The sequence below is a fragment of the Rhinoraja longicauda genome, chromosome 12 (genome assembly GCF_053455715.1).
Source record: "Rhinoraja longicauda isolate Sanriku21f chromosome 12, sRhiLon1.1, whole genome shotgun sequence".
Classification (NCBI taxonomy): Eukaryota; Metazoa; Chordata; class Chondrichthyes; order Rajiformes; family Arhynchobatidae; genus Rhinoraja; species Rhinoraja longicauda.
This window is the reverse complement of record NC_135964.1, coordinates 41,326,051-41,347,526: the sequence shown is the minus strand read 5'-3', so window position 1 is coordinate 41,347,526 and position 21,476 is coordinate 41,326,051. Positions and strand designations below refer to the sequence as shown.

Sequence of the window (21,476 nt, the reverse complement as noted above, 5' to 3'; positions counted from 1 at the left end):
GGGGTTATAAATGAGGAAAGGGGTTAGGGTATGTGGATTCGGGCGAATGTGCACAGAATCACAGAAAGTGCAGATGATTCAGAAAGTGTAAGCTGTGGTGCACACCCGGAGACTGGAGCGAAGGACACAATCAAACACAGCTGCTGCCTTACAGCGCCAGAGACCCGGGTTCGATCCTAACCTCGGCCGCTGTCTGTGTGGAGTTTGCACGTTCTCCCTGTGACGCTCTGGGTGCTCCCGTTTCCTCCCACATCCCAAAGACGTGCGGGGTTTTCAGGTTGATTGGCCTCTGTAAAATGAGCCCTCGTGTGTGGACGAAGAAGTATGTTAACGTGGAACTGCTGTGGCAAGTGATCGGTGGGTCGAAGGGCCTTTTTTTCCATGCTGTATCTTTAAACTGATTTAAACTAAATAGGTTGCTGAGATGCTGCCTGACCTGCTGAGTTACTCCAGCATTTTGTGAGTAAATACCTTCGATTTGTACCAGCATCTGCAGTTATTTTCTCAAACTAAATAGGACTCCGTTGGGGAAAATATGCATTAACAACAACCGGGGTGACAAAGCGTGACAAATTTGGAGCGAAATGATTTTTTTCCATTCTCTAGTGGTGTAGGAATAGAGCGGCAACATTGAATAACGAGAGGAAAAACTTTCGGCGCCGTTTTGGAAAAGGACAATTCACCATTAATCATGATTTAAAAGATTTGGAGTACATTTATTTTCTACTTCAACGAGGAACAATGAAAAATAAATATTTCGCTGAATTTTTAAAGGAAGCTGATTAAAGACCGCGCTGTCGAGAAAGGTACAATTAATAAATAGACAATAGGTGCAGGAGGAGGCCATTCAGCCCTTCGATCCAGCACCACCATTCAATGTGATCATGGTTGATCATTCTCAATCAGTACCCCGTTCCTGCTTTCTCCCCATACCCCCTGACTCCACTATCCTTAAGAGCTCTATCTAGCTCTCTCTTGAATGCATTCAGAGAATTGGCCTCCACTGCCCTCTGAGGCAGAGAATTCCACAGATTCACAACTCTCTGACTGAAAAGGTTTTTCCTCATCTCAGTTCTAAACGGCCTCCCCCTTATTCTTAAACTGTGGCCCCTTGGTCCTGGACTCCCCCAACATTGGGAACATGTTTCCCGCCTCTAACGTGTCCAACCCCTTAATAATCTTATACGTCTCGATAAGGAGACGCGAGAGGATTAGAGAGAGAAAAAAAAAATCACAAGTCGCGTCCTGGGGGGAAGGGGTTGGGTTCGCTCCCGCCTTCTCGAAATCCGAGAAGTCCAGGAGATGAAATCAGCGGTGCCCTTGCCCCTCCCTGTGTGTGTGCGTGTGTGAGCGTGTGTGAACGTGTGTTTCAGAGAAACCTCCAGCGAGCCAAACTCAGCAGAAATGAACAAGATGTTCCGCCGAACAGCATCGCGTCCCCGGCCAGTGGATCGCACGGGATTAACAGGATCAGACTGAAAACTCGGATGTCCACCCTCCACAGCGAAGAGTTTTGCCGCGTGTGGACGTGCGGGGAAATCGCAGTAAAACCGAGATGATTCGGAAACGTCAAGCTGGAAGGGGGACCTAGTTGTCTGAAAGTTTTGTCCGCTTACCTTTGCTGGTCTCGAACCCTCTTCCTCCCCCAACCCTCTCGTTTGCTTCCCCCACTCGCATGAAGTACGTTACAGCGGTGGTGTCGGGACGACGATCTCTGCATTTGACACAAGTTCTTGGTGAAACATTACTGGGACAGTGAGTGGGAGAGGCAGCCGTCCGCCCCACATTCTTTGTGTCAGTTTTCACTTCAGCGCAAGTAACTGGAAACCCGCGCTGGGCGAGTAATTAGTTCTTCCAATTCGCTCCGGGTTGTGCCGCCCGAGTTGTGTGTTTGGTCCGATGCTGGTTTGGAAATCGGCGCGGATTATTTATTTATTCTGAACAGCAAGCAGCCCTATTGTCGCTCCGGATCGAGGGACACTGTTCCCACAGCCTGGGAGCAGCGACTTGAGGCAGTCGGTGCCCGGTCCGAGGATGCCCGCGGCGGCGGGGGACAGCATGGACCACACGGCTCCTGGAGGTGTCCGCATTTCAACCTCGGATATTAACCTTCCATTTTCGGTTGCCCATGTTTCTCGAGAGTCGATCCGGAATTTCCACCACACCAAGAGGGTCGGAAGTTATCTGATTGGGAGGAAGTTAGGAGAGGGCTCTTTCGCCAAAGTTAGAGAAGGATTACACATTCTCACTGGTGAAAAGGTAATTTGATTTACTGGCTCTAATTTGATTATATATATATATATATATATATATATATTTATTTATTTTTTAAATCAATTGGTTCCCCGTCTGGCTGAATTTGGCTGAAACAGCAGAATCATAAACACGAAAGAATAACTTCACAGGTTTAAGGAAGAGACGAACCAGAATCAGTGTGCCAGCATCTGTACCAGCAATTTGTACCAGCATCTGCAGTTATCTTCTTATACATCAGTGTGTACTGGTTTGATAATGACGGTAGGTGAGAGAAATTCCTCCATCCACATTCACAACAGAACAGAACAGCATTTGATGCAAGGCATTGTGACACTGGAGATGAACTGCAGATGGGGGTAGGGTACTGACATGGATAGAAAATTGGATGACAGACAGAAAGCAAAGAGTGGGGATAAATGGGTCCCTTTCAGAATGGCAGGCAGTGACTAGTGGGGTACCGCAAGGCTCGGTGCTGGGACCGCAGCTATTTACAATATACATTAATGACTTGGATGAAGGGATTAAAAGTAACATTAGCAAATTTGCAGATGACACAAAGCTGGGTGGCAGTGTGAACTGTGAGGAAGATGTTATGAGGTTGCAAGGTGACTTGGACAGGTTGTGTGAGTGGGCGGATGCATGGCAGATGCAGTTTAATGTGGATAAATGTGAGGTTATCCACTTTGGTGGTAAGAATAGGAAAGCAAATTATTATCTGAATGGTGTCGTTAGGAAAAGGGGACGTACAACGAGATCTGGGTGTCCTAGTGCATCAGTCACTGAAAGGTAGCATGCAGGTACAGCAGGCAGTGAAGAAAGCCAATGGAATGTTGGCCTTCATAACAAGAGGAGTTGAGTATAGGAGCAAATAGGTCCTTCTGCAGTTGTACAGGGCCCTAGTGAGACCGCACCTGGAGTACAGTATGCAGTTTTGGTCTCCAAATTTGAGGAAGGATATTCTTGCTAGGTTAATTCCCAGAATGGCGGGACTGTCGTATGTTGAAAGACTGGGGCGATTAGGCTTGTATACACTGGAATTTAGAAGGATGAGAGGGGATCTTATTGAAACATATGATTATTAAAGGGTTGGACACGTTAGAGGCAGGAAACATGTTCCCAATGTTGGGGGAGTCCAGAACCAGGGGCCACAGATTAAGAATAAGGGGTGGGCCATTTAGAATTGAGATGAGGAAAAACCTTTTCAGTCAGAGAGTTGTAAATCTGTGGAATTCTCTGCCTCAGAAGGCAGTGGAGGCCAATTCTCTGAATGCTCCCCTACTCAAAAGTATGCTAACTTTAGTGTGTCGGAAGGAACTGCAGATATTAGATAGTTTGAAGAAGGGTTCCAACCCGAAATGTTACCTTTTTTATCTCCAACGAAGCTACCTGACCCGTTGAGTTACACCAGGATTTTGTTTCTATTTTGTGTTAAATTTAGTTTGGACTTTCATAGCTAGTTCTGTATGGATTTGTGGCAACGTCAGAAATGGCAGGAACAGCCTACTCTGCCATTCATTAAATCAAGAAGATGTCCAACATATATTCCCACCTGATCTCTGCCACCTTTTATTTCCTCCTTGAATTAAAACACATTGACGTCAGTTTAAATTAAAGACTGACCAACAATTGGCCTGTTTGAGGTGGAGAATTCCAAAGATCCATCACCCTTTGTGCATGGAAATGTGCCCTATCTGTGCTGAGGTCATGACCCCAGGTTCTAGACACTCCAATCCACGACTCGACATCCACCTTGTTAATCTTAAATCAGTAGTCAGTCCTTCTTAAGCACTCCCCAAAGATTAATCCTGTCATGCTAAGAGTGAATGTCAAAGTTGTTTCCTCTCTTCACTGCAGTGCTCGTTGCCTACTTAGCAACCATATTAGGGGTGGCTGCCTTGGAGAAAGTAGCCTTCTTAGATAGACACAAAGTGCTGGAGTAACTCAGCGGGCAGGCAGCATTTCTGGAAGAACAAGGATGGGTGACGTTTCGGGTTGGGACCCATCTTCAAGCTATTTTGCAGCCAGGAATCTGATACTGTGCTATAATAAATGTTGCCCCCAATGGGAATTGCACAGGTGCCATTTTAGTACATACTAGACCCAGTGAACCCATTGGGCCCAAACCTCACCTGCATTGGTGCAGCACCCTCTCCTCCCCCCTCCCCCTCTCCCTCCCTCCTCCCCCTCTCCTCCCCTCCCCCCTCTCCCTCCCTCCTCCCCCCCTCCCCTTCCCCTCCCCCTCCCTCCCCCCTTACTGTCCCCCCACTCCATCCCCCTCAACCCCCCTTCCCTCCCCCCTCCCTCTCTAGGAGATAGATTTAAACTTTAAAACGTGAATAACTTTAAAAATATAACACCGATTTAAATGAAACTTTTTCCATTAGCACCAAAGTGAGTAAGGTGGGCCTAAAATTGCCGCACTATCATGTACCGTAGTTCAGGAACATACAAACAAACGAGAGTTTTAGTATATAGATTTTCTGGATGCTGTAATGCTGCTTCAAGCATCTTATCAGCCAACTTCACAATTTTGCTTGCTGTGGATTGCTACGGGTAAGAAAGGATAACACTGAATTTCTTGGTTGATGTGCTTCTTGGCTTAAGGCCGCTGTATTTAGCAAGCAAAGAGATAAAAGGTGAGTGGGACTGTGTAAGCTTGCAGCAACATTTAGGATAATTCAATTTTGTGGAGGAATCTGGAGCAAAACAAATAAACTGCTGGAAGAACTCAGCAGGGTAGACTGCACCTGTGGAGGGAATGGACAGACGATGTTTCGGCTCAAGACCCTTCTTCAGACCATTTGGAATCATTGGTTGGGGAAGAGAGTTTATGGCAGGGACCAAATAAAATTTTCAGCACTTGATTGGAGAAAACATTTTTTGATCATGTTATCCAATGGTCAGATTTAGTGACAGGAGAATGATATGGTAGTGCAGTGCAGCAGAGTTTGGTGTGGTTAGCATCCATGTCAGAATGGTTCTTGACTTTTGCTGCCATTACTGAGGAATAGGAATGAGCCAGGAAAAAGGCCCATGGTGACAACCAGAGGTATTGCTGCAGTCACAAGAAGGGATGAGACTGCAGGGGAATGAAAATAAATACATTCAGATGTTGCAAATCTGAAATAAAAACAACAAATGCTGGAAACATTTAGCAGTATCTGTGGAAAGGGAGACGGTTAACATTTCAGGTTGACGATCCTTTGTCATAATTGCGATGCAGGTAAACTTGGGAAAGCGGTTTTTGATTGTGAATGGCTAAATAAGATTGGAGCCAGATGAACTAAACCTAGGTGGACATTGATGAAGAGGCAGTGGTGGAGGGTGATATGGTTGAATGGGTTGAGAAAGTCAAGGAGTGATAAATTACTCATACAGTTTTATTAGTTATCTTGATCAATAGTGTACTTTTAAGTGTGAACTCTCCTTCTGTGCACTGTTTATGTTCATACAATGATTCTTGTTGCTCCGGTTAGTTTGTGATGTGCCAGCTTCCCAATAATATAAGTGTCACCATCTGGAACATTCTAGTACTTCTAATGAAGTATGTGCAAAAGTATTCCGCCTTGAAAACAAATTACTATCTTTTCACATATACATGGCCCTATAATATCTATATACTATCCACTATATTTAAGACCATGCTATTATACATTTGTGAAGACATTACAAACAGGTACTCTAACTGCAGTGGAAACTTGACCGCAAGGATTCATTTATAGAGTTCTAAGAAAGATAGCCAGAATTTGGAAGGTTTTTGCACTTTGATGGTGCCCTATGGTTTAGGGAATATGTAGTTCTATATATTTTTAGTTCAAGTCTAGACTGTCATGCGTTGCAATAACAATGCTCGATTCTAAATATACGTTCTGTGCTAGGACTAAACATTTACTCACCCAATTTAACACCCTCAACTCAGCGAACTTTAACTTGATTCAACATTTATTAAGAAATTTGGACAGCTACATGGATGAGAAAGGTTTAGGGGGATATGGGCCAAACTCAGGCAGGTGGGACTAGTGCAAATGGAACATCTGAGTTAGCATGGGCACGTTGGGCTGAAGGGCCTGTTTCCATGCTGCATGACTCAATGATTTTCCTGACAACCTTCTCCTCAGTTAATCTGCTGGTGTTATAAAGTCATAAGGAATAGGATTAGAATCAGACCATTCTGCCCATCAAGTCTATTCTGCCATTCAATTATGGCTGATCTATCTCTCCCTCCTAACCCTATTCTGCCTTCTCCCCATAACCTCCGACACCTGAACTAATCAAGAATCTATCTATCTCTACCTTAAAAATAACCACTGACTTGGCCTTCTGTGGCAAAGAATTCCACAGATTCATCACCCTCTGACTAAAGAAATTTCTCCTCATCTAGTTCCTAAAAGAACATCCTTTAATTCTGATGCTATGACCTCTAGTTTTAGACTCTCCCACTAATGAAAACATCCTCTCCACATCCATTATCCAAGTCTTTCACTATTCTGTATGTTTCAATTAGGTCTCCCCTCATTCTTCTAACCTCCAGCGAGTACAGGCCCAGTGCCGACAAACGGTCATCATAGGTTAACCTACTCATTCCTGGGATTCCTGGGTGGAATGGAACAAGCAACTCATCTACAGAAATGCCCCTGCAAGATCACAAGCCTGTAAATGTCATCTCAGCAAAACTGACATTAGATATTTTTCCGTTAAATTGCACTCCCTTATACACTATTCGCTCTCTTTCGCAGTTGTGCTGGAAGGTCTGTGGTGAAATGCTAACTGATTTCTGTTTATAGATGGAATACCGACTTTTACCTGAACATAAACGTGCTATTGCAGGCTGGTATTTCATATGCCATCTACACTACCACATCCACCTGTGCTGTCACCTATGAGGATCTTTGGACGTACACCAAGATCCTCTTGTTCCTCAATACTCTGTGGCCAAGGGAACAAAACTGCAGAGGTTAGGGCGGCATGGTGGCCTAGCGGTTGCTGTATTGTCTTACAGCGCCAGAGACCCTGAATCAATCCTGACTATGGGTGCTGTCTGTACGGAGTTTGTACATTCTCCCCGTGATCTGCATGGGTTTTCTCCGAGATCTTCGGTTTCCACCCACACTCCAAAGACGTAGATTTCTAGGTTAATTGACCTGGTACAAATGTAAAATGGTTCTTAGTGTGTGTAGAACAGTGTTAATGTGCGGGGATCGCTGGTCGGTGTGGATTCAGTGGGCCAAAGGGCCTGTTTCCGTGCTGTATCTCTAAACTAAACTAAAAAAATCTGAAGCAAATAGAGAAAATGACTGTCAAACACCATCCATGAAAGGAAAAGCAAGTTAAAGTTTTGGAGCTTTCCTTAAAACTGGGCGAAAAGTGGAAGCTTTGCAGAGGAGGGTGGGGAGAAGAACAAGACAAAAGACTATAAGGATATCGGTGAGGACAGATCAGGTAATAATGAGCAACAGTACTGAAGCTATTTTATAGTAACAAAGTGAGGCAGAGACATAAAAGAAGCAACAAGAGAGCAGTTTTCCTGAAGTTAAAACAAAAATCAACGTTCATTCCAGTAGGATGTGAAGTGCCCAGATAGAAGACAAGATGTTGTTCCTCAGGTTTACATTGGGCGTCACTACAGCAGTGATGACAGACTGACAACGTCAGAATAGGAATGAGGTTGAGAATTAAAGTGGTACACAATAGGAAGCTTAGGAGACCCGGTTCAGTGCTCTGCAATGTGATCACCCGATCCGTGTTTGATTTCTCCTCATGCAGTGGAGGACCCATTGTGAGCACTGAATGGGCCCTTGAGCCCTACCTTTCAGCATTAATCATATTAGTCCCCCTCATGTGTATCATCTCACACCAATTAGGATTAAATTCCATCTACCATTGATTGCCTTGCTCAGTTTACCAAATGATCAATATCTCCCCGTAATATTTATCACTGTTAACAGTGCAACACTTTTTATGTCCTTTTCAAACTTAGTATTCAGTTTCTACTTTCAGATCCAAATTTTTAATGTATGCAACAAATAAAAAGGGTCAAGAGTAATTTATTGTCAGATGTCCTGAAACGGAACAATGAAATTCTTTCTTGCAGCAGCACCACAGATATGTAAACACAATACTCTATAAACACATAATAAACAACGAAAATGTTCAGTAGAAGCAAGAAACTGCAGATGTTGGTTTAGCAAGGAATAACAAAGTGCTGGAGTAACTCAGCAGTTCAGGCAGCATCACCGGAGAACATGGATAGGTGATATTTCAGGTCGGGATTTTTCTTCAGACTGATTCTCTCTGTCCTTAAGAAAAGGTACAAAGTTGTTGAAGTGAATCAATTTGAAGACTAATAAAACCAAAGCAACAAACAGTGTAATGGAAATCTTTAGTCAGTTGGAATCAACCTCTTAGAACTAGTTTTTCATGAAATATAAAATAGTTATGAGTGACAGTTAACTTGCTGGAACACAATTGAGAGCAACAGTGATCCATTTAATTGCCGGCAAATTTAATGTCAGGCCTGATTTGGAATCACAATCATAGAGCCAAGCAGCATGGAAACAAGTCGTTCGGTTCAACTCCTCCATGTTGATTAAGTTGCTTACCCAAGCTAGTCCCACATGCCTGCACCGAGTCAATATGCCTCCAAATCTTTTCAATCCATGTATCTCTCTAGGTGACTTTTAAATAAGATACTTGTACCTGCTTCTACCACTACCTCTGGCAGTTCCATGTACACACCACGCTGTACGTGAGAAAGGTACCCCTCGGATCCCTTTTAAATAATTTCCCTCTCACTTTAAATGCATGCCCACTTATTTTTGACTCCCCTAACCCGGAAAAAAGACTGTAGCTCTTCACCTTATTTATGCACCCTCATGATTTTATATACCTTTGTAAAATCACCCCATATCTTCCTATGCTCCAGGAATAAAGTCCCAGCCCCATCCAACATCTGCTGATAACTCAAATGCTCCTTACTGGGTAACATCCTCATAAAAAAACTTTTTTGCACACTTTTCAACTTAATGACATCTTTCCTATAGCACTTTTAATTTTAATTTTTTACAGAAGACTATAATGTTTTGACATTGTACAGTGCACTACTTGCATTGCATAACTTGAAGCGTAGATTCTCCAATTTCGGTAAGTTAACTGCCAGATGTATTTCACAATTGACGTTGACAAAGTATGAACATTTGAAACCTCATAATGGCAACAAGGCACCTGTTGATTTTAATCTACAATCTTTCCAAAAGGAGCTGGCTTATTAATTAGCTTCATAAAATGGCGGGACTGAATTTCACACTGAGCATTAATCATAACCTCTGTAAAATCGTTTAGGTGGCTGTGAAGGTTATTGACAAGAAGAAAGCCAAGAAAGACTCCTATGTAACAAAGAACCTGAGGAGAGAAGGGCAGATTCACCAGATGATCAGGCATCCGAATATTACACAGCTTCTGGACATACTTGAAACCGAGAACAGCTACTACTTGGTAATGGAGCTATGCATAGGAGGCAATTTAATGCACAAAATGTACGATAGAAAGATACTAGAAGAAACTGAGGTACGGCGATATATCAGGCAGCTCACTCTAGCAGTGGAGCATCTGCACCGTGCTGGAGTGGTCCACAGGTAGGTGTGTGTGTTGGTGTGTGTGTGGATGTGTTTACGCATATGCTTACTTTACGTTAATATCTCAATTTTCTAGCATTTGCTTTCAACAGCTTGTTTCGACCTTGTAAAATGAACATAGCTGGTGCCATTGCTGAAGACAAATCATTTTCATGTCTGTCATGTAAGCACATTTGGCTGATACCTCTGTTCTCAACATCAAAAAATAGTGCTGCCACCTTATATATGTTAGAGTAAACACCTTGAAATGACTGGTGGCATTTTGGGAAAGGCTTGAAGTTAGTTTTCTGACATCTGTTACAGTTGTTTGGAGAAACTAGAATATAAATGTAAATGCAATGAAGGATTTTTGGAATATATAGTATGGTAACTTTATTCATTGATCATTTTCAGAAAAACTTGCAAAAACTGAAGGTATTTAAAGTACATGTTAAAAGTCTGATGTTGATATGATGGGAAAGTTAACCCAGGAAAGGGATGAGATTTAATGGAATGAATGGTATATTTTCCAATCTGTTTTCTTAAATTATTTGATAATTATTTGTGCCCTTTCACACTAACATTACAGTAGCTGAATGGAACATGCTTTGTTACTTTGTGCAGATTTGAACAAATCTGTCTTTTTAAATGAATAACTTATTTTCTTACTCCCAGTTTGACGCAGATTGCACGTCCCCCAAAAAAATCTTATATAATTAATGTATTCTAATGAGCCTCTGAGCAGCTAGCAAATACCACTGATATCTGTACAAAACACAAACTTGACCATTGTGGATCTACCAGTGGTGAAACTGCTTGAAATAATTCATCATGACTCTAGCCTTACACAATATAATTCCGGCGTGTGATAGTGGGGTGGGAACAAACTGATGGGGCTTGAGAAAGGACAGTGGAGGTAGAGCAGGAATATCCTTGATGCACATAAACTTTCAAAAGCTAAATCAGTGAAATAGTGCTCTTTTTTTCATTTAAAACCAAATCAATTCTTCACACTTAAAACACTTTTAATGAGCATTATGAATATTTAAGCAAATTCAATTATTTCAAAAAGAAGTAACTCTCTTTTACTTAACCTTGCACCTTGCAACTGTTCTTCTACATTAAAATCAGAGGACTCTGTTTGCATATTGTCCAATATAACTGCTGGACCAAACTGTAACATATTGGCATTCTGCTGGACTCCACGAAGAGCTCAAGGTTGCTTCACTGGTGAAGTTTAGCTCTAAAGTCTGGGAGCTCATCATGAACTCACACAAGCTGCCCTGCATGGAACTACAGTCATTGCCCAGCAGGTTCCAGTTAAGTGTGTGTACCATTCCTGCACACATGCAATGTTGGCAAACAATCATAGAAACAAGGCACTGCAGACCATTGTTTACACAGGACACAAAATGCTGGAGTAACTCAGCTGGTCAAGCAGCATCTCTGGAGAATATGGATAGGTGGCCCTTCTTTAGACTCTGATAGTTTTATAAGTGTACTAATGGCCTGCTATGTGCTTCAAGAATACATTTCCATAGAATCATGCATTAATGCTATAAAGGCCTGAAACTGATTTTCGCTTTGCATTTTATGCCATATATTTTCAAAATTTGCTGGGAGAATAGATTATATTGCTTTCAAATCATAGAATTGAAAGTAGTATTTTGCTGCATCTGGAGATTGCTCGATACCAATATTTCCATTAGTGCAATAAAGACATGAAACTAATTCTTGCGTTGCATTTTATGGCATGTATTTTCAAAATTTGCTAGGAGAATAGATTAACTTTATATTGCTTTCAAATCATGAAATTGAAAGTAGTGCATTTGTGCATCTGGTGATTGCTCAAGATATCAATATTTCAGACTGTCCAGTTCAGACTCAAGGACTGGCCAGGGGAACTTTAAAGTCACAAGAAATCACAGATGCTGAAATCTTGAGCAAAAAACAAAGTGCTGGTGAAACTCAGTGGGACAGGCAGCATCTGTGAAGGGAAATTAACAGATGATGGAGTTGGGTTACAGAGCTAGATAAGAGATGTGGGGTTGGGGCAAAGCCTGGCATATATCTGTTGTCAGGTTGTCCTACATACCTGTACGTCTTTGGAGTGTGGGAGGAAATCGAAGATCTCGGAGAAAACCCACGCAGGTCACGGGGAGAACGTACAAACTCCGTACAGACGGTGCCCGTAGTCACGATCGAACCTGAGTCTCCAGCGCTGCATTCCCTGTAAGGCAGCAACTCTACTGCTGCGCCACCAATACATTTGGAAAAAGATTCTGAAAAACCATATGGCATCTTAATAAATAAATAAATCTCATGTTGTGAATTAATTTAAGACATTGATTGATCTTTTCAATGATTGCATTGTGCCAGCATTCCGAGTTGAAGAAGATAGCGGCACGGTAGCGCAGCGGTAGAGTTGCTGCTTTACAGCGAATGCAGCGCCGGAAACTCAGGTTCGATCCTGACTACGGGTGCTGTACTGTAAGGAGTTTGTACGTTCTCCCCGTGACCTGCGTGGGTTTTCTCCGAGATCTTCGATTTCCTCCCACACTCCAAAGACGTACAGGTATGTAGGTTAATTGGCTGGGTAAATGTAAAAATTGTCCCTAGTGGGTGTAGGATAGTGTTAATGTACGGGGATCGCTGGGCGGCACGGACTTGGAGGGCCGATAAAGGCCTGTTTCCGGCTGTATATATATGATGATATGATGATGATGATAGCATCCTAAAAATGATGGGAAAACTAAGTCTGAATGAGGGACAGGGAGCCACCAAAAGTAAATATCTAAATACATGGGAACCTAGAGTCATAGAGAGACACAGTGTGGAAACAGGCCCTTCGGCCCAACTTACCCACACCGGCTAACATGTCCCAGTTACACTAGTCCCACCTGCCTGCCTTTGGTCCATATCCCTCCAAACCTATTCTATCCATGTACCTGACTAACTGTTTCTTACACGTTGGGATAGTTCCAGCCTCAAACTACCTCATCTGACAGCTTGTTTCATACACCCACCACCCTTTGTGTGAAAAAGTCACCCCTCAGACTCCTATTAAATCTTTTCCCCTTCACCTTAAACCTATGTTCTCTGGTCCTCAATTCACCTTCACTGGGCAAGAGACTCTGCGCATCTACCCGATCTATTCCTCTCATGATTTTATACACCTCTATAAGATCACCCCTCATCCCCCAGTGTTCCAAGGAATAGAGTCTCAACCTAAGTTACAGGGAACCTGCATTACAGCCATTCTTGTTATGGAGATTCGCTCTACATTACCTAAAAATCTGAAATATGGAATAAAATTAGTTCTCATTAAATTTATGTGCAAAAATGTAAATAAAGCAACACAAAATGTAGCATTTTTGACGCATGGACAGATGATGTAGCTGTTATGGAAAATTGCAATATGGCCCATTTTCTAGGGGAGCAACGTAAATTTGCCGAATTTAGTTGCCGAATGAGGCGTATCATAACAAGAATTATTTCAGCGGATTAATGGAACCTAGCAGGTGACTACTTTGAATGCATTTTTGACAGAGATTGTTTATTGAAGATCTTTCTTTGGCCAATGCAAACCCACATAACACTGTTCTTGTTATGATGATTCCCCCCTACAAAATTCGTAAATCACTACTCCAAAAATTTAAATATGAAATAAAATCAGCTCTCATGGCATTAGTGTGAAAAACTGTAAATAAAGCAATATAAAATGTAGCCGTTTTGACGCAAGGCCAGCTGTTATGGAAAATTGTTATAGGTCCCATTTGCTAGGGGCACAATGAAGGGGCTGCCTGTAGTTGCAGTAATAGAAACAGTGGGTTTTTTCGAGTGCTATAAGGGCCTTTTTTCATGCTATATAACTATGTCACTATATAACTATATCCCAGGGCTAGGGTTTAATAGCAACTAGCTTCCTTGATCATTGTTACTTTTTTACTTTTTTGCATATCTTTCATTCATATCTCTCTATATCTATCGAACATATCTCTCGTTTCCCTTTCCCCTGAGTCTCAGTCTGAAGAAGGGTCTCGACCCGAAATGTCACCTATTCATTTGCTCCAGAGATGCTGCCCGACCCGCTGAGTTACTCCAGCTTTTCGTGTCTATCTTCAGGGAAAACATTAGTTGTTTCAACCATCACTATTTAAAGTTATCTCAATTTAGGAAATGTCACCTGAAAACGAACATTGTTCAAGTTATTATGCTATTTAAGAAGGGTGTGGGTAAGGAACTAATGAATTTTAGATCAGTCAGCCACACGTTGCCAGGAAAATACTAACATTTGTTACAACCAGCAAAGAGTGATTGAATGCATTGACAATCCTAAGTTGTTCAGCAAAAGCATGAATTTGTAAAAGATACAACATGCCCCATTTACACTAGTCCCACCTGCCTCATCCAAATGCAGGCAGGTGTGACTAGTCTAAATAGAGCATGTTGGTTGGCGTAGGCAAATTGGGCTGAAGGCCCTGATTCCACACTGAACGACTCTTGACTCCATAAACTTGATGGACGTTTTGAAGAGGTGGTTTAAGTTATATACAGTCTAATATGTGTTATTTAATGGAAGTTCCAGGTGCGATTTAATGAAGATCCTAATAAAGAACCGTTCACTGATGATAAAACGTAAAATTCATTGTGAATTATTAACTTTTTGAAGATATTGGTTGAACAGCAGGAAACGGAGAGTGGGAATTGAAGGTGCTCATCTTTGAAGGATGTGATTCTGATAGGGCTTAATGACAGAGATGATGTGATTGGAAGCTACGTCCAAGCTTGCCCATGACATAAAGATGGGTGTACATGGATGCAATGTGGATGGAAGTGCAGAATTACAAATGGGCATCGGTAGATTGAGCAAATGGTTAATACTATGATATTATAAGTGAGTGTTAACTTCATTCACTTTAAAACCTGAACATTAAAAAGGAGCACATTCTAAATGTGAAATGTTGGAAGAAGTGGAGATCCAGAGATATTTGGAATCCACGTACATAGATTATGAAAATATCAAGGATAGGTACAAAATGATGCATCTATAGCCAGTTGACAAGAATACAAGGGTTAAAAGTTATGCATCATCAATCAAGCCTCAGGTTATATTTTATCTGTAATGATGTGAGGACTCTGGGCATCACATCTTATGAAGGATATATTGGTTTGGAGCGAGGGAAAAAGATATCTAACACAATGATAAAGTTGATCCTGACTTTGATAAACGATTATATGGATGGATTTTTCAACACCAATCAATGGAATGTGACCAGTTGGCCTATTTTTCTCCCTCCATATATTGCCATTTTCTGCTTCTTATACTCTTTTTGACAAATGCCCTAAGGTGCATGTAATAAAACTAAGAAAAATCATTGATTTGAGCAACCTAAAATGAACATGCAGAACAATACATATAGTTACAGAAGAAAGCATGTCATAACAAGAATTATTGCAGAGTGTAAATGGGACCCAGCAGGTGGCCACTTTGATTGCATTTTTCCACAGAGATGTTCATTGAACCTCTTGCTTTGGCCAATGCAAATCCATAGCACTGTATACGGCTGTACAAAGATGTTACTTGCACATGCTACAAAACAATGTCAAACTACTTACAGGTATCCAATGTGGATGTGAAATGTTCAAATAAAATTGATTCTGGGATTGCAAATAGAGCCTTGAATTGCCACACAATCAGCTATTTATTGTTTTTACAAAGCAGATCCCGCTTTGCCCTTCAACTGATTTACTTCCGTACCAGAAAGCGCTGTGCACCTGCAAGCAATTCTTCAGTGCAATAATTATTTAATGGAATTGCAACTGTTTCCCATCGATCCTTTTCTCTTTTAACTCATATTAATATGCTCTTGGTTAAATAGCACACACAGGAATTAGAAACAGAAGTGTTAACCAGTGCAGCGAAAAGAGGAATGACCCCCTTTGCTTCAACTTCTATGGGCCTTTGCACGGTTTTCGGAGCCATTAGACGTGCTTCAACAATAAATTATAATGTGTTGCTGTACTTTTGAGCAGTAAACTCGAGGTACTTTTTCTACCAATGCCTAAAATGCCATAAACAAGCTTGACAGATCCCCAGAGATGAACTGCATTTTTCATAAGCAGTAAACACTTTGCCCAGTCTTCAATAACTTCATTCACTTTCGGGGAATGTGCTAAAACTGAGTGAATACATATGTGTGGAGTAGCTTAATCGCTTTCGTGCGCGCTTTCTTTCTCTTCACAGTTGTCACAGTTCACAGTTTGTTAGCAGTTATCTTTTGTCATAACTGCTGCAACAGAAAATGTTCCGAATGAACTCTTGAATTTCTTGTTCCTTTTGCAGAGATTTGAAGATCGAAAACCTTTTACTCGACGAGGAAAACAATATAAAATTAATAGGTATGTTCAGTGGGCAGGGGTTCAGAATTGGGAGGAGTTGGATACATTTCAGATCTTCTCCGTTGTTGGTTCACATCGGGAGAAAATCGCAAGAGAATACTGTGCGTGAAATAAAAGCATACGAGAGGAGTTATTAGAATGTTGCTCTGGGAAAGAATCTGGGCAGAAGATGAAATTGGGGGAGGGAAGATTGCAAAGGATTGGTTTGCATGCTGTATCTCTCAACTCAGCTAAGGATTTTGGACTTTGTGGATAAAATGGTGTCACAAGGGACAAGCAACTTCCCATTCTGGAATCTTGAGTAAAACACAAAGTGCTGGAGGAACTCAACGGGTCAGGCAGCATCTGTAGAGGGAGATGGACAGATAGATGATGTTTTGGATCGGGACCCTTCTTCAGATTGGTAAAATTGTGTCAATGGACAAAACTGGGAAAATAAAACACTTTGATCCTTGGAAAGACTGTTTAAATGCTACTTCGTTAATATTTTTTTTCAGCATATTTTGAAGTTGAGTTGGCCTTCATTTTGTTTCTTTTCCCGTTGGGTTCACCAGATTTTGGATTGAGCAACTGTGCTGGTATTTTGGGTTATTCGGACCCATTCAGTACTCAGTGTGGAAGTCCAGCTTACGCAGCTCCAGAGCTTTTAGCACGGAAGAAGTACGGTCCCAAGGTGGACATATGGTCAATGTAAGTGCTTTAATAATGATTAAATTGGATTTAAATAATAGATATTCAATGAAAGCAAATGTCTTCAGCTTTAGTGTCTCACATTCCTCTTTAAAATTAATGCAACATTATGGTGAGTGACGTTTAAAATGTTTTTTGTATTGTATTTCACCCAACAATATTTGAATGCATTCACGATTTGTATCCAGGCATGTTTTATTTGCTGATTCTTTCTGATGTATGGTTATTCTAAATCAGTTTATAATGAGGAGCAGCTTCATGCTGCTGTGAAGATCTAAGTCATAGAACCTCAACAACATCGGAATCAAAGGATGGTAGGTCTTTTTTAGTTTAAGCTAATGTCAGAATAAATAGCCCGTCTTTTTTCATATACCTGAGTGCTGAACTTCAGCGACTGATTTTACAGTTGTACTATGGACAGGAAATGTGGAAACATTGCAGGTTTGAGCTAGGGTGGTTTTTGTGTTGATGGTAGGAGAAATGGGGATAAATTCCCATTTATTTTATGATGGTACACTTGCTAATACTTTCTTTTTGTCCTCTAGTGGTGTGAATACCTATGCAATGTTGACTGGCACCTTACCTTTCACAGTGGAGCCATTCAGCCTGAGAGCTTTGCATCAGAAAATGGTTGATAAAGACCTTAATCCCCTACCTGTACATCTCTCATCAGGTAATAAGACACCATGAGTTTTATTATATTACGTTATATGAAACGGACCAGCAGTCTCTGTAACTTTGAAGGAGAATTGCAAAGCAGGAAATCAGATTACAAATTTTCCTTTCATTTATTTTCACTCTAATACCTATACACTAAAACTCTCGTTTGTTTGTTTGTTTGTTTGTTCCTGAACTAGAGCCAAAACGGTACACGATAGCGCGACAATTGTAGGCCCACCTTACTCATCGTCGTCCTTTTAGTGCTAACGGACGAAGTTTCATTGAACTTGGTGTTATATTTTTAGTTATTCACATTTTAAAGTTTAAATCTATCTCCTAGGGAGGGAAGGGGGGAGGGAGGGGGGGGGGGGGGGAGAGGGGAGGGGGGAGGGAGGGTGGAGAGGGGAGGGGGGAGGAGAGGGTGCTGCACCAATGCAGGAGAGTTTTGGGCCCAACGGGTCCACTTGGTCTAGTATCTTCCTAATCTTTGTGTTCACATTAAGGATTACTTCAAAAATGTCTAAACATACTTCCAAGTGCTTTACTAAGAAAATGAATTACATTTTTATCTTTTCATTATATTTCTTCTGTCTGCAATTTTTAATGCAGATGTTTCTGAGAAAATTTCCTCAAGGGGAAAATAAAACCGGCCAGACTTTCTCAGGAGTCAGGCTCATGTCAATGAAATGCGTTAACTGACGCAGGAACAAGCTGGGTCAGCAGTGCTCGTGAAAAACCAGACAAAAGTAAATTCGTCTTCTGGAGCAGCAGCAACACAATTATCCACAATTAAAAGTAGCAATCAAAATGTATTTTGGAATTTTCTTTGCACCCCGTTTCTCTCATTGTCTTCTCTCCTCCTTCCCCTGCTCCTTGCTGGTCCGTAATCTTGCAAGCAGTTAAGTGCTCCAGTGACTGTTGATTAACTGTAAGGAAAGTGCAACAAGTTTCTCCCACTCTCCCACAGAAGTGATCTGGCTGCAGGACGCAGGTGGACTGAGGCCACCTGAAGTTCATCCAACTCTTGCTTGGCATGAAGCCAGATAACCAAACACAAACATATACTGATGAAGAACCGTGAGCATTTATGATCTGATCAGCTACAAGTTTAGTAAACTTTGTTGAGATATTAAAGCTGTTACCAAGGCCTCACTCACATACTGGACCCTGATTACTCTGTACATGTTCAGTGACACAGCAGTTGTGTGAAGCTGGTGTTAAAAACGTGACAATTATACGATATACTGATGTGAACCAGTGGAATGAATAAGATGGCTGCACCTCGTTGCCTGCTTGGAATATGTTTTCAGGGGAAACTTAGAGGGTTAGTAATTATTTCCATAAATTGAGTGATTTTTACAACCCAGCCAACAGACTTCCAACAATTCAGAATAACAGACACTTCTTAGGACAATGTAACACCATCTAAGATGGATTTAATCCAAACGAAACTGAAGTGAGGAAAGGAAAATGGTGGCGCAGCGGTCGAGTTGCTGCCTTACAGGTGCTTCCAGCATTGGAGGCCTGGGTTCGATCCCGACTACGGGTGCCGTCTGTACGGAGTTTGTATGTTTTCCCCGTGACCGCGTGGGTTTGCTCCGGGATCTTCGGCTTCTTCCCACACTCCAAAGGTACAGATTTGTAGGTTAATTGGCTTGGTATAAGTGTAAATTGTCCCTAGTATGTGTAGGGGATCGCTGGTCGGTGCTGACTCAGTGGACCAAAGGGCCTGTTTCCGTGCTGTATCTCTAAAACTAAAAATCTAAAAAGCTAAAACTAAACTCAGAAAACGTCATGGCCACTGTGATTTGACATATTTTTGTAAGTCTCAGTCTTTATCACTGTGCATTTCTATTCTGTGTATTTTTCTTACACACATTGTGATTCAAGAATAGTGGTAATAATGGATGAAGTAGAAGGCAAAGGAAATATGCTGGTATCTACCATATCTACCCCTCCTATGGTAATGGGAGGTAGATTTTTTCAATGTTGGCTTTTTTCCTTTGCAAAATATTCTTTATAATACAAAAACGATTCATTCTCATTTCATATTTCTCCTTTTAAATATCAATCTGCAAGAATTCTATGAACCACAGGGTTGCAGAGCTCACTATAATCCAACAAAAGAGCATGGCTACAATGAGAGATTTTCCTGGCATTTACTTTGAAGAACAGAGGTTGCAGTTATAGAACTGCCACATTCGGTAGATGTTCGAGTGAAGGCGGAGATTACCCATGGTTGCAAAGATTCCTTGTATTTATTATTTCTCTCAAGGGGTGGCACAGAGGCTCAATGGTAGAGATGCTGCTTTACAGCGGCAGAGACCCAGGTTCAATCCTGCCTACGAGTGCTTTCTATCTGGAGTTTGTACGTTCTCCCTGTGACCACATGGATTTTCTCTGGCTGCTCCGGTTTCTTTCCACATTCCAAAAGAGGTGCAGGTTTTTAGGTCAATAAGCTTCTGTAAATTGCCCCTAGCATGTAGGATAGAATTTGTGTATTTGTGATCACTGGTCGGCGTGGGCTTGGTGGGCTGTTTCCACGCTACATCTTTAAACTAAACTAAACCAAACTAAATTTTCTTTGTATTGGTGAACATGAGATTTTAAAAAAAACTTTGGGCAATCACTGGAGTCCTTTTTCTACTGTAAGAAATATTGAATGCATTAAGAATTGTACCACATAGCAGGTCATTAGAGCTTCACTGTCCCACATCATACACTCTGTCCAATTCCAAGCTTAATGCTGAAACAGCAGAAGTGTTTTTTTATATTGAGTTTAGCAGCCATTTGGCCCATCGAGCCAATGCCATCACTCATCAGCTCCATTCCCCATCTTGTTTCCCTGCAACACATCATCCAACACTATGCAGCCAATGAACTTTATGTTATGGTAGGTGAGATATGTCAGCTGTTATCAGTTTCAACAACTGAATCACGTGGAACAATAGACAATAGACAATGGACAATAGGTGCAGGAGTAGGCCATTCAGCCCTTCGAGCCAGCACCGCCATTCAATGCGATCATGGCTGATCACTATCAATCAGTACCCCGTTCCTGCCTTCTCCCCATACCCCCTCACTCCGCTATCCTTAAGAGCTCTATCCAGCTCTCTCTTGAAAGCATCCAACGAACTGGCCTCCACTGCCTTCTGAGGCAGAGAATTCCACACCTTCACCACCCTCTGACTGAAAAAGTTCTTCCTCATCTCCGTTCTAAATGGCCTACCCCTTATTCTCAAACTGTGGCCCCTTGTTCTGGACTCCCCCAACATTGGGAACATGTTATCTGCCTCTAATGTGTCCAATCCCCTAATTATCTTATATGTTTCAATAAGATCCCCCCTCATCCTTCTAACTAGTGCACTTTCGTAATGAGTCATATCAAACCCAACTAAAAATAATATAATCCTACCGCATCTGGAGTCTGTTTTAAATTTATGTCACTTTAGTTTCTCACTGTGTTTAAACAAAGAAAAGTGAATCCAGATGGGGATTAATAGTTCATGAAGCCACTTCTTTTTTTTAAAGCCCATAATGTATCACATATGTTGTAGACTTTTTCAAGATATCTTTTAAGAATGTTGTTATGACTGAAAAAAAATGTAACTGCAAAAGAGAGTAGGTGTCTCTCTCACAGCGAACTGGGTACAATTGTTAATGGCAAAACAACAGAATATCTAGGAGAACTGATCAGTAAGACGAGGGAAAAGAATTTAAGGTGATGCATAACCAGTTTCTAGCACAGAGGAGAAGGGGTTCCCATGGCCAAATAAACATCCAGGGATGATTAAAGAGCTAAGGGAGCAACATAAAACTTAAAGAAAAAGCAGATCAAATTGCAAAATCCTGCGCAGA

At 41.5% G+C, this 21,476-nt stretch overlaps 1 protein-coding gene across 1 annotated transcript in view; it reads left to right on the top strand.

Annotated features, from left to right (window-relative positions):
- Positions 1–2,021: 2,021 nt before the first annotated feature.
- The window catches only part of hunk (hormonally up-regulated Neu-associated kinase), a 43,468-nt gene continuing 24,013 nt past the window's right edge, over positions 2,022–21,476 (top strand). Inside the window, exons 1-5 of the mRNA XM_078408757.1 lie at positions 2,022–2,259; positions 9,595–9,887; positions 16,213–16,268; positions 16,823–16,958; positions 17,504–17,631. Coding sequence (XP_078264883.1) covers positions 2,035–2,259; positions 9,595–9,887; positions 16,213–16,268; positions 16,823–16,958; positions 17,504–17,631 — 838 coding nt within the window. The 5' untranslated portion in view covers positions 2,022–2,034. The remainder of the gene's footprint in view (positions 2,260–9,594; positions 9,888–16,212; positions 16,269–16,822; positions 16,959–17,503; positions 17,632–21,476) is intronic.